Here is a 16,448-nt window from a genome sequence, read left to right on the forward strand (position 1 = left end):
GAGTCCCTTGGGAGCCAGAGGCTGAGTGGCAGGAGGCCCGGCAGAAGCTACACAAAATGGGCAGCCCTCTGAGACCCCGACTCCTTCCCACAAAGCTTTCACAGGCCTCCCAAGAGCAGGGAGGAACTTATCCCATGCAAACCGCCCTCCCCTCCGCCACCCCGCCAAGACCTGAAGACTCCCAACAACATCCACTAGCAAACGGCTCCCACCTAGTTAAGATGATGGCTGAAATGTCGCGGAGGAGGAGTGGGGAGCTGGGGTGGGGGAAGGTAGATGAACAAGAGACGGGCCAGCAGAACGTGGGGTCAGGGTTCTGACACAGAGGGATGACAGGGGCTGGTGGGGGGTGACTGAGGCTAAAGATGTCAACCAAGGCCATGACTGTGTTTCCAGCCTGACCAGCACAAGCCTGGCAAGGCAGAACACACCAAGCCCCCTCCTTTCAGGCATGCCCCCTTGGTGGGGACTTGGCAGATTCTCCCACCTACTTGGTAGGCTTGCACAGAGATCCAGAAGGGGGGGGGGCGGGGGGGAGGCCGGGGTGGAGGGCAGGGAAGAGGCAGCTCCATTTCTTCCCTTGAATTCCCTTACATCGCCCCTAACTTGAAGACCCAGGATTAGTCTCGTCTCCTCACACCTGCTGTGTGCTCCCCAAGAGCAGAAATGACACCTCTTCCTTTTCCCAGATGTAGACACAATAGCTGCACCCAGAAGGAGAAGGGTGGGGGGAGTGAGGTCTCAGTAAAATTGTCTTATCGTTCAATAAGTGCGCGTATTAAAGACTGTTGCGGCGGGGGGGAGAGGGTGACTGTCAATTTTAAAAATGAATTCACATGGCTATTTCTAAGTAGTGGATTATGGGTGATTTTTGTTTCCTATATTATAGCTTTCTTTATTTTCTCAATTCCCCATAATGGGCAAATATTACCTTTTAATCAGAAAAACAATCCCCCTCCCAAATTAATCACAGATCAGTGACCCACACGGTGAAGAGTCCGCTAATGTGAGACACGCGGGTCCGCGGGGAATTCCTAGGCGCCGAGACAAAGGTGCTGTCTTAACGCGACGGCAGGAGGAGCAGATTTTCCGGAGGCGGTTAAGGATGAGGAGACAGAGGGAGGCCATTTGAAGGGCAGGTGTAACCGGCAAAGGAGACCACGTGCCTGCCCACAACTCACACATACACACACGTACGCACGCCCCGCGCGCGGGAACGCACACACGTGGGACACCTTCCCTGCCTTCCCTCCCCCACAACCGACAGCAACTGTTGGGAAGCAGGGAGCAGCCCCTCCCCACCTCAGGCTCTCGAGTCTCGTCCTCCGAGGCAGAGCTGCGGCCCAGCCCCCGTCGCTGCGCTCCGCCCAGCCGAGGGGCGCGCGGCGCAGGAGTCGGGCAGCTTTTGCCTCTCGGCCTCTCTCACACTGGAAAGCGCTGCCTCCCACCGCCCTCAACTCCGGCCTCCGAGAGGAATAAACGCCCCCCAAGCCCCCCTCCTCTGGTCCACCCTCCCCTGACCCAGCCTGGGGTCTTCCCCTACAGCAGATGAATTGCTGTCTTCCACCCCCGCCTGGCCACTAGGGCTCTATTTTTAACCCACCTCAAACTCTGACTCAGAATCACAGGGCTCCCAGGTAGCAGCTCCCCCCGGCCGCCTGAGGCTGCCTCCCAACCAGTGCGATTCAGACAAGGGCATCCAGCTAGCGCTGGACTTATGGTGGGTTATCCGGATTCTGGAGTATTTTAGGGAACTCACTTTCCTGTGAGGATACGCTATTACCTGAAGAACATAATTTGGTTTGTTTCTGTTTTTTTGAAGACGCAGACAAAATGACCTTTTACCCCTGCCTCTTCCCTGGTCCCTCTCAGTCTTGGGCTGAGGTCCTCGTCCCTCAGCATACAATGAGGGCTAGTTGCAGCCATTCCCCAAGGAGAAGGTAAGCTGCGTGAGGGCTGAAATTGCCAGAACCTTCCCTTCCCCTTCTGTGATCTTTTAATCACATGGCACAGTGCCTAAATTACCTGGGGAATCTTACCAAGATGCAGACTTGGATTCACTGGGTGCAGGGTGAGGGCTGACACCTGTATTGCTTACAGGCTCCCAGGCAATGTTGAGGCCACTGGTCCAGGGGCTGCACTTGGAGCAGCTAGGTCCCAGCAGGCAGTGCAGCAGTGATGCTCTCTAGTGTCTGGATACCTGGCGGTGTGGCTTTGGACAAATCGCTCAACCTCTCTGAGTCTGTTTTCTTGTGTACAAAATGAGACCTTTAATCCCGCTTCACAGGATTCCAAGATGATTCAATGAGATAACGTTAATAATGTACTACACAGTGCAAGTAATCAGCACATGCTGGCTGTTACTATCATCATTATTATTCTTATAACCACTCAGATGCAGGTCCTGGCCTCAGGACTAAGGGGATCCAGAGGTGTGTGCAAAGGGAACATTTCGCAGTGAAAGACCCTCACTGTACTGAGACCTGGGATAACTTTTCCATAGTTCCATGACAGTCCTGGCTTGACCATACAGGGACAAGAAGACTCCCCCACACAACGCAGAGGAGGGACTGATGATGGGAGTGTGAGGCCTACCCAAGACGAGGAAGAAGGTGGTTCTCCCCCTTCCCCAAGTCTCCTTTGATCATAAAACTGTAACCTACTAAGTTCTTGGCATGGTACCCTCTCACCCACCCACTTGTAAGCCTCACAAGCATCCTATTCTAATAAATCACTTATCTATCACTTGCCTCTTGCTGAATTCTTTCTGAGCTGAGACATAAAGGACTGGAGCTCCTCAGGGCCCCCCAAAATGCCACCTAGCAGTTTCAGTCCCACTTCGAGAAGCCCTCAGTCTAGGGGGGAGCAGCATGGCTTGTTGGGCACAAAAACCCCAAAAAGGACAGGGCCTGAGAGTGCCCACTGGTCAGGAAGGCTGGCCTTGTGGTTGCAAGAAGGAGGTGTGTGGTATCCAGCAGAAGGAAGCTAGACCAGGGGCCAAGAGTCTTGGGTTCTACCCATCTCAGTCTCTTACTTGCTGTGTGCCCACGATCCCTGCCTCAGTGTCCCCATTGGTACAATGAGAGGATGGAGCCAGACACTCTCTAAAGACATACTGATTCCATGGATCTCTGCAGTGCAGAGGCTAGCCAAGGGCAGCTGGCCAGGGGGAAAGCTTGCTGAGAGAAGAATGCCCATCTCAGAAAACCATGACATTCCCTCCCTCAACCCAATCCTGACCCAAAGAAAGGATGGGGGCATACTGAATGTCAGACTGAGCAGTCAGGACTCTTCTGGGGACATGGGCAGCCATGAAGGTGCAGAGGAAAGAGTTCCTCAGGGAAAGGATTGCTATTGCACCTTCTCAACGGCACAGCCAAGCCCAGTCCTGGCCAGGAGGAACACCCAAGACATCAACCCGTTGCTTCTCTGAAGGCCTCAGCCCTGTACTGGAGACTCTAAATCTGTGCACTCATCGGAGACACAGTAGCATAAAAGCATGCATGTGTGTGCACGCACACACACACACACACACACACACCAAACTATACAGCAGGGGTCACCTACTCTACAATGACCCTGAACTGCCAGGATGTTCCTTCAGGCTAGTGGTCCAACCTCTCTGAGCTTCACTCAGACCATTTGGGGGAAATTGTAGAGGGGGCCAGCAATGGAGAAATCCTTCAGCTGTCTTACAAGAAACAAAAAAGGCTCAAGCACAGCTCTTTCCACTTAGAAGAATGAAGTAAAAATAGAATATTGCTGCGGAGTCACACGTGAGCACAAGCTCAGGGGAGATCAGGTAGGAGGGCTCACCAGCTCCTGCAGGAAGGCACACCTCATCGAGGAGGAGACGGGATGCACTCAGAGTGAAACTTCCTGAGGCCAAGCAGGCGATGGACAGGGTGAACAGGACACCGGCGGGGATGGGGGGAGGGCTGTGGCTAAACGCTGACTCTCCCTACGGGCCCCTCTTCTTGTTAGGATGGGGTTCTCCCGGGAGTGCCTGGGCTCTGGGGACATGAGTTGGATGGGACTCTGCCTTCCCTCCAGGAAAACACAGTTTGACAAGGACACAGAGCAAGGGCCATGTTCCCTGGGGTCCCAACAGGCCCAGAGTTTTATGATTCTCTTTGCTCCTGCCCTGAGGAAGGAAAGGGAATGACTCCCTGGGGAGGAGAACGTCATGAATGGCTTGGAGGTATCTCTCTACCAGGCTCTGGGAAGCATTGGAGGGCTATGGTGAACACACTGCAGCTGGAGACAGGCAGACGGTTAGCGCAGAAAGGGCACTCGGGGTGCCCAGCTCACTTGGGTGCTTCCCAAACTTCTACCTGCCCGAGCCTCATGCACGGAGATCCGGGCATCCATAATTGCAGAAAGCTCCCAGGTGACTCTACAACCACCAGTTTCAGATTGGGGGTCATGCTAAAACCCAACCCCTCTCCAGCTCCGTTTTTAGATGAGGAGAGCAAGGCCAAGGTGGTAAGGGCATGGCTCAGCCCACCCAGCTACATGGGACACAGCCTGGTCTCACCTGGCCTCTTCCTCCAGCTGGCTCCCTCGGTTCTGTCCACAGAAGCCCTGGAGCAACACGGCAGGAGGATGACTCCCCAGAGCCTCTGGGACAGGATGGACATTGTCGCATTTCCTTCCCTTGCCAGTTCCAAAGCCAATGGTCCTACTGCTCTGCCCTGCAGGACTCTTCCAGCCTTAGCTGTTCATGTGACCTGGTCTCTGTGGATCCCCCCATCTGAACTGAGACCATGTTGGAGGTTCCAGGAGGGGACAGTAGCCCTGGCCCCAGAGAAGAGGTGACTGGGAGGAAGGGGTGGGTGGGGGCCTTTGCCCAGAGAAAAGCCTGATCTCCACCCCAACAGGGGCTGTGATCTAATCACCGGGGGGTGGAGGAAGCAGACACAGCATAACCAAACAATGTGCTAGGGAGCCCCAGCCCTGATCCCCAGGATAGGGGCTGGCGGAGACGCCACCGAAAGAGGAACCCCACACACACCCTGGGAGCACAGGGGCCATGTAAATCCAAGATCACGCCTGGATGGGCCTCTCAGAGTCTCAGGAAACAGGGCAGGAGATTCTCATCAGCTCTACTTGTCAGCGGCGCGGTCCCTGCTTTGCCGGCTCAATTTGCACTAATGGGGTCAGGATTACGGGTTCAATACCTATTTGGCCAATTAGCTCTGCTCCCTTCTCAGCCTCAGACTGAGCTATGACGCTGGACCCTGAGAGAGGAAAGGACTTTGCTGAGGTCACCCGGCAGAACAGGATGAGGGTCAGGAAGGCAAACCCAGCGTGGGAGGGTGGACAGTTACAAGCTGGGGAAGCTTGGGATGACAGGCCCAGGGTTCCGGGCTGGGCTGGCCCTGATGTTACATGAGGACAGGCCACAGCTGCAGAGTCCCCCCTCCTGGACCATGTTTCTTCAAAAAGCTGCCAGTGGCATTTAGGAGCCTTGTGGGCTTGAGGGGGAGGGACTTTCCTGTCCGTGGGGAAGGGGATATCCCCCAGTCTCTTTTGACAAATCGTAGGTAGGAGAAGCCCATGGCTGCCTTTGGCGTCAAGTGGCCGGGGACTCAGGTTAATTATTGACAGGGGCTGCTCCAGCCTGTGATGGGGAACCGCAGGGTAATTACTTCTGGGCTCCAGGCCACACACTCAGTGACATTATTACAGTGGTAACATCTGCCTTCCGGGTCTAGGATGGAAGAAGAAGGCAGTCTTCTCAGAGGCTGTACAGCTGGGGCTGAGGCCTGGAAGAGCTGGCCTGGGCTGCAAGGACCCAGGGTCAGAGGCCAGAGACAGACACAGACAAACTCACCTGCAAATGCACACACACATACTCAGGCAGCATCGGGGGGCAAGACCTGGGGCCATGGGGTCAGAATCCTCAAGGGCTAAGCTTCAGGAGTGCAGGTCCAAAAGGGCAGGTTTGGAATAATCTGCCCCCCTTGTCTGACAATACCAAGTCAGGCGGATCAAGCTCCCAGGCACTTGCCTCCAAGAAAAGTGTGCAAAATGGGTCTCTGTCTCCTTCAGATCCAGCTCAGCTCTGCTTCTTCCAGGAAGCCTTCCCTGACCATCAGTCCAAATTGGTCTATCTCTTGTCTGCTCTCCCGCAAACCCGATCAGGGGACCCTAAGAGGAGCTGAAATACTACCCTCCTATTTGCCAGATGGGTAGAGATCCCCATTCTCCATGATGGGTGAAAACAGTCTTGGACTGGAGCATCTGGTCTCCCAGTGGGCACAACCTGCCTTCACTCACCCCTTTCCAAGCCCAGAAGACAAGGTATTAGCCAGTCCTGTGTTATGTATTAATTTCTGAAAGCCTCGTTTGTGCAGACATAACATATCCACCCACACAGGTAAATGCTTAGACAGACACAAAATCATCATCAGCCAATTATCAGGCCCCCGCAGCTGCCGAGAGCAGACCTGGAGGTCCCACCGCTTGCTCGGCAATTTGTGGGAGCCCAGAGGTGGGGATGCAGTGGGAAGTAGGGAGTGCCTCTACCAAGCCAGCACATCTCTCTGCCCAGCCTGAGCACTACTCTGCAGGAGCCACTAGCTGGCTGCCTGGCTGGGAAGATAGACACAGTCCCAGACAATGAGAGACCAGAGCATGGCAGGAGTGGGCACGTGTGAGGTTTGGTGGCTCTGGCTTCGGTAGCAGTAGAACTTTGAGTATTTATAATTCGTACTTTACCTCCCTGAGCAGACCACAGGCAGCTGGCTCAGATGCTAAGAGGTGTAGGAGCTCTGGGAGCTTAAAAGAAGGGATGGTTTTGGGGGTGGGGGTGGCAGGGCAGAGGATGGAATGGGCAACCTGCCCACCCTGTCCCCAGCCCCAGTGTCTCAGGGAGGCACTGAGGTTGGCTCCAAGGCTCTGTTCAAGTACTCCAGTTCCTCACTTCAGACAAAGGTCTTATTTTGGTCCCAGGCTGAACCCTGATCCTGGTCGCACACTGAGCCTTAAACCACAGACTGACTCCACTTCTTCACAGACCCCATGACCATATGTTTCTCTGGTGGAGAAAACACAGACACCACTGGCTACTTGTTCCCTTCCCCCTTTGAACCCCAAACACATCAGTGGCATCCAGATGTAGTTCCAAAATCCCAAAGGTCTCCATGTCAGGCTGTGCAGGGGGAGCAGATGGGCAAGTGTCCCAGTCCAGATCCCCAGAGGCAGCAGCCCCAGGGTGGGGGATTAGGATAGGCATTGCTCAGCCTCCAGATGCTACATTCTCAGGTATGGAAAGGCTCCCTTCTCACTGATGAGCTTAAATTAAGAAGGATCCTGAATGTACTCAACAGTCCAAAATTCAGGCATGAGGCTGGGGAGACAAAAAGGAGTTCCAGTGATGAGACCATTCAGAAGTCTTCCCTGGACCCCTCTCTGGCTGGGGGTGGGGTGGGCTGTGGAGCCCTAAGACCTCTGAGTCAAAACCCTTCTTGGGTTACGGTTTCATCTCTAACTTGGACTTACTCTCTGACCTTGGGCCAGTAACTTTCCTTCTCTGATCCTCTGCTCCCTACCTATAAAATAAAGGCTTTAGGCCAAGAGCTTGCTAAGCCCCGTCCAGATCTGGTACTCTGAGGCCTGTTCAATTTCCCATGCCAGCTGAGCTCCTCCACACAGATAATGTGTGTTCAATATTATCTGCAATATGTTCATTCTTAGGAGAATGTTTTCTTGAACTGCTTTTGTAATTTGGCTTTTAAAAGCTAACACACACACACACACACACACACACACACACACACAAAGAAAAGAAGGAAGAGAGAAAAGGGACAAGTACAAGTTTTGAGTCCTAGAGAACAGGTTCAAATTCTATTAAAAATTCTGGTGCTTCATAGCTGTGTGATTTCAAGCAAATCCTTTCCCCCGCCCATCAGAGCCTCAGTTCCCATATCTGTAAACTGTGGACAATAGAACCTATTTTTCGGGCCACTATGAAGAATAAGTGAAACATGAGAAATGCAGCTCCTAGCACAGTCTGGCACATGGTTGTGGTTCATAAGTGGTGGTTATTGGTCTGTGAGTCCACCTGGCTCCGATCTCTATGGGTTTGAGTCCAGAGTCATAAACTCAGAAGCCTACGGGGTCAGGCAGCTAAGCGTGCACAAGTGATACGGCTGGGTGCAGGCGAGAGACCACAGGACAGGAGGGGACTGTGGGTAGCTGGGGACCAAAAACCAGTTTAAGGCCTCTGCTGAGCTCCAGTTCCCTGACATGGGGTGGGAACGTGGGGCCGGCATTACCAGTTTCCGATTTTTCAAGAGAAGCTGGGAAGCCAAATTTTTGTCTGACATCCTTCCGTTTTAAACATTGTTTCAGACTTGTTATGACACACTGTGCTGGCCAAACAGAACACATCTGGGTAGTGTCTTTGGTCCACAGGATGCTGCTTAGCAACCTCTGGTGTAAGTACTGCTGTCTCACTTTGAGCAGTCTCAGTGACAGGGAGCTCACTACCTCACTGGGCAGACTCTCGCCCCAGCTCTGGGTAACTGATGATGAGACAGAGTGTCTCTGAGTGGCTGCCTAGGCTCCAGGATCACAGATTTCCAGGGCCCTGGCAATGCTTTCTTGGTAAAGCCTGGCTGGCAGAGAACATCCTCTCTGAAGCCAAGGCAGTGCCCCTGGCCTCCCTGTGGCCCGCTCTGGCTGGGAAATGTGGATTCTTCAACATCCCCTGGGCCCAAGCAGGACCGCCTGGCCGGCCTCAGTAGCCCTCTATTAATTAGCAGCTGGCAGCAGCAGCTTCGTGAGAGCCTTGAGCCAAGAGGTATGTGTGCTGGAGCCGGCTGCCTCCTCAGTTACATGACAAGTCCCCTGGGGGACTGGGGCCAGACCTTCTGCTCCGGGTGAATTCCCCCATGGTGGCCAGTGTTGTGACAGGCACAAGGGCCAGTCAGGCTGCGATGACACTTGTCAGCCTCGTCATCGAGATGTAGATGGATGCTTACCAGGCTGGGCAGGGGCAGTGAGAAGTGACAGGCAAGTCCAGCTCAGTGGGGCCGCTAGGCATGGTCTGGGGTGGAGGAAGGGGCATTAAGCTTGAGACCCCCACTCCGAAGGTGCCAAGACCACTGCTCTCACTGACTGTGTCTGCCCTCCTCCCAGCCAGCCACCATCAGCTACCCCTCACACCAGCTCGCCTGCCTGGCACCTCTGGACTCCCTCACTGACAACATCTGTTCCTTCCCAGAAATCTCATTACAACACAGCAGTCACCATACTCCCTGCCCCTTCTCCAGCCGGCCATCCCTCCAGCCCTTTGAAGGGGCAAGAAGCTGTGAAAACAGTGGGATGGGATGGATTAATGAGGGCCCTCGGGCCACCTGGCCTCCTCCTGTTCATCCCAACAGCCAGCATCCGGGGCCGGCAGTGTCCAGGCAGTGATGCAGGAAGGGAGGGAGGCCGTGGATCTGACATCCCCAAGCCTGTGCCGACCTCTGTGGCTGCGGGCCACTCAACTCAGTTCACAGAACTCACTCTGCTGGTGTCCTAGAGGCCAAGAGGAGGAGAGAGTCTCTGGTCTCAAGAAACTCAGTCAGGGAGCCCAGGTTATGCATGGAACACACGCTCTGAACCTCAGTTCTCTCAGCATGGTTCTAGGCTGGGTACCAGCAGCCTCGGTTCACCTGCGCACTTATCAGGATGCAGAAGCTCAGACCCATCCCAGACCTAAAGAGTCAGAATTTGCATTTTAACAGACCCTTGGTGAGTAGGATGACAGGACGGCATGAGAACCACCGCACTGTAACCAACACAGAGCTCTATGCAAATGCCATGTGATGGGCAAGGAGGGGGAGATGGATGAGGGTGGCCACACTGGGCTGAGAGGGCATCCCAGAAGACCCCAGTGCCCTCAGACTGGGAGAGGAGGGCACATGGAAGGCAGGGGGCCCAGCACTGTGTGAGACAGCCCATTTGACTGCCCCAAAGCTTGGTGCTCACAGCAGCTAAGGGAACAAATGGGGCGGGGCCGGGCAGGAGAAAGGCCCCCAGCCTCATCTTGCAGCAGCCAGACACGGAATTGAAGCCTTGCAATGGGGAGAACCCAGAGGGTCCTGGCCCCTTGGCCCCATTGGGTTTCAGTGCACCCGACATCCCGGGAGCACCTCAGCCCTGCGCTGGATGCTGGCCTTTGCAGCGCGTCCTCCACCTGCCCGAGTCTTAGCAGGTTGAGCACGTCCTCGTCACTGGAGAATCCTGCTGCCCACTGGGCCCGCTGACAGCACCGCCCAGGCAGCTCACCTTGGAATTCCCCTCTGCACCAACGCCCTTCCCCCTCCCCTAGCACCACAGCAGCCTGCAGTGTCTTTTCTGGCTTTCCACACTGATAGCAGAAGCACAGTCCTGGACAAGACCCCCCCAGGAAGGCCCCAGAAAGCCCCACGCCCGGCATCCTGCTATTGCCTGCTTTCTCCTCACCACTGACCCGAACAACCCTTCCCATGGTTGAAAGGGAGAGAGACAGGCAGGGCACTGAGGAGGCAGACAAATCACTCATCCCCCAGCAGGGCACCTTTCCTCCTAAAGCATCTCCTCGCCCGTTTTCATTTGCATCCTGCAGGCAACGGAAAGCCTCAGGTTACAGAGGGCCCCAGCGAAGGCTCTGGGAGGCCAACCCCAGCCCCTCCCAGGCCAAGACTCTCTTTGGGGCTGGTCCAGAGTAGGGTTCACAGCCTAGATGGTTTTCAACTTAGGAGGGGTCCACAGACCCCAGAAACTGAGAGTGTTCATATCAAGTGTGTCTGGATACGTGTGTCTTTCTGGATAGAGACTCTATAGTTTCCAGCAGGTTCTCAGTTCTCTGATGCAGATCCAGAACCACTGGCCTGAACCAAGGACAGAGGCCCATCTGGTCTGCTCAGAACTAAGGGAAGGGAGCAGTGAGGCCAGGGTGGCGGGGCTCACCTTCGAATTTCTGTTCTCTCACAGTTCACCTTAACTCCACTGGGTGACCACAGCTGGACAACTGGTGTCCAGTTGCTTGGCCATAGGCAACAGGATTCCCATTTTTCTGGATGGAAAAACTGAGGCACAGGGACGGCTCATATACCAAGCAGGTGCCCCTAGCAGACAGGGCTAGGAATTGACATGAGGTGGGCAGCGGCAGTGCCTGGGCCATGGAGCAGCACAGAAAGTCAGTTTTAGGCCAGCTCAGGGACCTACCAGCCATTGGCCCAGTTTATGTGATTTTGGACCCAGCTGTTTCTGACCCCAGGGACCCTCCAGGGCCTGCTGTTTCCTTCCTTTCTTCACAGTTTCAGAAAGCTTAGGCGAGGAGATGGAATGGGCAGGGGGATGAGAAGAGCCAAGTTTCTGCCTGTCTCCACTCTCAGAGCCAAGCTGGAGTTTGGGGCATAGGAGTAGCCCTAGAACTGACGTCCTACGTAGGGACTTCCCTCCAGCCCCCAAGGCCACACGCACAGCCCCAAGACATCTGCTCAGATACCTAGAGGTCACATACTCAGGACAACCCCCTCAGACTGACACGTGAAAGCCTAATTTCCGGGAGCAAAACCAGGTACATCTTCACTGGGGGGGCGAGCGGTCTCCCCACTCCTTTTCTCTCCTCTTGGGAAAACAAGATCACACAGATACTATTTTTTATTTGTTCCAGGTTCCTACCACCAAGCTAAGCTTCCAAGACATGGTTCATGTGGAAGGAAGGACCCACCCAGGACCCAAGGGCCCAACCAGCCTTGGGCAGGAGCCTGGGAAGCAAAGCCCCGAGGGGCTGCATGTTCTGGTCTCTTCCCTCACCAAACCCTAAATATGGGTTCAAAAGGCAAATGCGGAGTAGAAGGGGAGAGGAAGGGAGACAAGCATGGGGATAGCCAGGACACGGTGTGTGTGCATGTAGCGGGCGGTGTGGAGCAGAGGCAACCAAGAAAAGCCTGTTATCTACAGGGCCCAAGTTATGTGGGCCCTTCAGAGCGTAGCCAAGTCCAGCCCCAGGAAAAGGCATCCACCTTTTCTCCTCCAGGAAGAGGAGATGCCGGAAGCAGTCTGTGACGGCAAGCCCTGAACGCCAAACCACAAACTCAATCTATCATGGTTTGCTGGAAATTCTTTATTAAACCAATTCTGTTGGATCAATGCTTCCTGCCCGTCAAAATGATGAACAAATCCTCAACAGGCCTGAACAATGCTCGCAGAAGCTCTTGTGAAGCCTGAGCTGGATTGGCTCCACATAGAGGCCCAAGGCCAGTGACTGAAACTCAAGGCACTGAGGCTTGGGGTGCTGGGTTGACTGGGGCGGGTGGGGCAGGGTGGTGAGGCTGGGTTGAGTTGGTGGGTGTTCTCAGCCTGGAAGACTTGGCCATAATCCTTGCCTCTTTGACCTTGTGAAGATGAGACCAGCTGCTTTGTTCTAGAGGCATGATCACAACCCTTCCACACACACACACAGATAGTTTTTCTTGGATTTCTTCTCTTGCACCACACCTAGCATCAGGCTGCACACAGAAGGTGTATACTTGCTGCTACCATTTCCTGTTGCTTGTTGCACAAACCCAAATTCAAAGCCCAGTCTGACCCTTTTTCGGTTGCCCATTTAACAATCCCATTGCAGCCACACCTCCCTATCCCTACCACCCTCTTCACCATGTCCCAGGTGGCCTGCGGTTAGTAGGAGATTCTGCAGCAAGAGGACTGCAGACACACATGCCAAGATAGGCAGAGTTCGATCAGGAAGGCAGGGGAGGTTGCATAGATGCAGTCAGCCTGGCCCCAACCCTTCAGCATCCCGGGGAAGGGGCATCTGGGAGGGTAAAAGCCAGCTCCCAGAAGGTGCTCCATTAATGCCTGTTGTCAGCAGAAGCTAGGCATTCCTGGGGTTGGTCCCTAGCAGTCTCCCATCCCAGGCAATGAGGTTGGTGGTGAGAAATCTGAACAGAGGCTTTCAGACAACAAAGACAGCAGGGAGCCAAGCAAGGGAAGGAAGGTTGATATTGACAGGGCCTACCTGCCAGCACCACCAGGGAGTTCAGAGACAGGAGGAGCCCAGGACACCCCCCCACCCCGGGAGGGGGGGAATACAGGAGACAACAGCGCCTTCCCATGCCTCCCCTAGCTCAGGCTGGGATCCTCAGGTTCCAGTATTGACCTGAGAGGAGGTCACACTTTAAGAAACTGGTATAGGGAAGCATCCACAGTTCCTCATGGAGGGTCTCCCATCAGCTCACACATCAGCTCATTGAGGACTGCAGCTGTTTGTTTAGTCTGTCCTCTGAATGCCCATGCCCTCTGGGAACAGGAATCTTGGATATTAGGGTTAGGTAGAGTGATCCCTCAAAATAGGAAAAGGCAGGGGCCCTCCATTCACCACCTATTTTAAGCCGTTGAGTGTTGCCTGACTGGTCATTCCTAGCACAAGAAATCTCTCTCATTGGATGGAAAACGGCTTTGCTCTCATTACAAACCTAGCTTCCCTGGAGTTTGCAAAGAGGGCTCTGCGTTGGCAAAATGTTCATTTATATTGGCAGGCAAGCAGCGAAGGCAGGGAAGAGAGTTAAATAGGGGGCAGGGCCCCCAGAGAGAGAGAGAGAGAGAGAGAGAGAGAGAGAGAGAGAGAGAGAGAGAAAGAGAGAGAGAAAGAGAGAGAGAAAGAGAGAGAGAGAATGAATTAAACCCACCTCAAAAGAGTGAATGTTTTCCAGACCCTCACTTCAATGCTGTGTATCAGGAAACCCCAGGGAGGCCCCAAGATCTTGATGAGTGTAGGGGCATCGCTGGTTCTAACTTCAGAGAAAATCATCAATCTCTCTTTTTGCACAGTACCCCCACAGGCCCAGAGTGGTATCTGCTCCTCAGCGGCATCTACTCTGGTGATGAGGAGGGGGCGGGGTTCCTCTCCCTGACTGGTAGTCACACCGTTTCATGGGTCATAGCTGACCCATGAAAGACCTAGCAGATGCTGCAGCTTGGACCACTGGGGTGAGAATGGGGCACAGGGCAACTGCTCGTCAGTCAGGACACCAGGCATCTTCACTGACCACGACAAGCAAGGTCATGCTGCCCTGCTCATCTGGATGCCAGCTGCCCAGGGTGCCTGTTCCTGGCCCACTACTTGGCATGAGGGGCTGGGCCCAGGGCTAAGGTAGGTGCAGAAGGCTTTTACCCTGGACCTGAGGCCCCAGTGACCTCAGTCTCCCTGGAGCTCCTCCCCAGTTGCAGCTTCCCAGGACACCAGAAGGCAGATAATAATGCCTGGGGTCAGCGCCCAACGAGCTGGCCCAGCTGCCAAAAGGTCAGTCTCTCTCTTCCGGGCCCTGCTCTGCAGGCTGAAAGACCTGGAGCAGACTTGGGGATGTCCACCCCGACTCTGCAGCCCAGAAGAGGGAGGCGGGATGTGGGGCTTAAGGCGGCAGAGCCTCATCGTGGCTGCGGGCAGGGCTAGGCCAGGCTCAGAACACCTTTTCAGCTTGCCTCTAATGCGGCCGAGACCCGGAGAGGATGAGGTTGGGAGGCTGGAGCACAGAGGAAAGTTCTCAGCGCGGTGCAAGAGGAGGTCTGGGGGTGTCTCGGAGCCTCGAGGTGCCCCAAGCTCCCAGCGAGAGGAAGGAAAGTTAACTCTGGCTGAGAGGCAGGGCCGAGAAGACAGGAAGCATGCCTGCGACCGCTCAGAGAACCCACAGGACCGTCACCGGGCCCCCTTACCTGAAGTCGCTGTAGGGGTGGATAATCCAAAACCCGGCGGACTTAACCCTCTCCTGCTCGCGTTCTACCGCCTTCTGACTGCCGAACATTCTCAGGGAGAATTTGTTGACCCCGGGCTGGAGCATGGCCCCGAACTGGCGCTGCATGAAGCCGGCCTGGCCCAGGCGCACCTCGGCCTCAGGGAGGATCTGGTCTCCAGCGGCCGCGCCTCCCTCCACTTTGATCGCGGTGTCCACCGAGGGCTGCTCGCAGGAGGCGGGGACCGGCTGCGGCGGCTGCTGGGGCGGCGGCGGCGGCGAGGCTGCAGGTTGCGCCGAGGCGCCGGAGCGCTCGGGTTCGGCCGCCAGGCCCGGGGGCGTCCTGTCCTCACCGGGGGACGCGTCGCCCTCGGCGATGAGCCGCCGCTCCTCCGCGGAGTCATGCAGGTGCCCGTGACTGCTGCCGCCCCCCACTCCCGCGCCGCCGCCGCCCCGGCTGCCGAGCGATGCCAGGCTCCCGCGGAAGCGCCTGCAGTCGCCGTTCGTGCTGGACTTGCCCGCGCCGCGGGCTGACCCCTCGCCGTCTGCCGCCCCGTGGGCCGCGCCCCGGGGCTCCGTGCTGCCCGCGGCAGCCGAGGGTGAAGGCGAAGGCAGCGGCCGCAGCCGGATGCTCCTGCGGCTGGGGTCCTGGCGGCCCCCAGCCCCCTCCTCCTCGGCGTCCTCTTCCTCGTCCATGATCCACGCCTTGGCCCCCACCTGCTGCGGAAGGCTGTAGAGTCGCTTGCGCATGGACGGCGGCAGCTTGTCCATGGCTCCAGGGGCCGGGGCGCGAACCGGGCCAGGGGCAGGGGCGCGGGTGCGGCGCCGCGGACCGGCTCCAGCTCCTCCCGCCGGTCAGTCCGCCCGCAGGGACGCGTCCTTCGCCGCCGGCGCCAGCCGCCTCAGGCGCCCATGCCAGGCAGGCTGTGAGCGGCGGGGAGGCTCCTAGTCCGGCTTCGGGTCCCGGGGCTCTCCGCGCTGCGCCTCCTCCTGGGTCCGGCTGGGCGCGGGGACCCCGCTCTCCCTCCCTCCCTCCCTCACTCCCGCGGTCAGGGGCGCGGCGCGCGGCCGGGCTCGAGGCGCCCCGCCCCCGCGGGGAACAATGGGCGCGGGTTGAAACGGAGCTGCAGCCGCGGCGCTCGGAAAACCGCTCCGGAGCGCAGAGCGCACGGCCAGCGCTCCTCTGGGGCGTGTGTCCCGCGGGCAGGCGGGCTGTCTGTCTGTTCCGCCGCCCGGGCTTTGTGGCCAGCTGCTCGCGAGCTCGCCTCGCTTCCTCTGGCCGAGCCCGGCCAGCACGTCCCGGGGCTCCCGCTGCAGCCGAGCGGAGCCCAGCGGCCCGCCGGGCTTACATCAGCGGCCGCCTCCCCCGGAGCGCCCTCCGGCAGCCCTCGGCTCCCGCGCCCCGGAATATTCATGAAGCCGCCGCAGCTCGCGGGTTGCCATAGGAGCGGCTCCCGCAGCCCGGCCTGCCTACCTGGGCTTCTTAAAGGGGCAGTGGCGCGCGGGCCAGGGGCAGGGAGGGGGGCGGAGGCGGGCCCGGCGCGGGGAGCAGGGTGGACCCTTGCCGGACCTTAGGGGCTGAGGTGAGAGACGACCTTAATCCTCAACCCTCGAGTGTCTTTCCTTGGCCTAAGGCTGGGAGCGCGCCCAAACCCAGGGCTCGGGCTTGGGTTGCTAATTCCCCACCCCAAGATAGGGGGGTGGGGCGGGGTTTCCCGATCTCTCCTTCTCTGA

The 16,448-nt window shown here is 56.8% G+C and overlaps 1 protein-coding gene across 1 annotated transcript in view; it reads right to left on the bottom strand.

Annotated features, from left to right (window-relative positions):
* The window catches only part of HCN4 (hyperpolarization activated cyclic nucleotide gated potassium channel 4), a 41,702-nt gene extending 26,217 nt beyond the window's left edge, over window positions 1–15,485 (bottom strand). Inside the window, exon 1 of the mRNA XM_069595577.1 lies at window positions 14,698–15,485. Coding sequence (XP_069451678.1) covers window positions 14,698–15,485 — 788 coding nt within the window. The remainder of the gene's footprint in view (window positions 1–14,697) is intronic.
* Between the last annotated feature and the right edge of the window lie 963 nt (window positions 15,486–16,448).

Source organism: Ovis canadensis, chromosome 7, assembly GCF_042477335.2.
Source record: "Ovis canadensis isolate MfBH-ARS-UI-01 breed Bighorn chromosome 7, ARS-UI_OviCan_v2, whole genome shotgun sequence".
Classification (NCBI taxonomy): domain Eukaryota; kingdom Metazoa; phylum Chordata; class Mammalia; order Artiodactyla; family Bovidae; genus Ovis; species Ovis canadensis.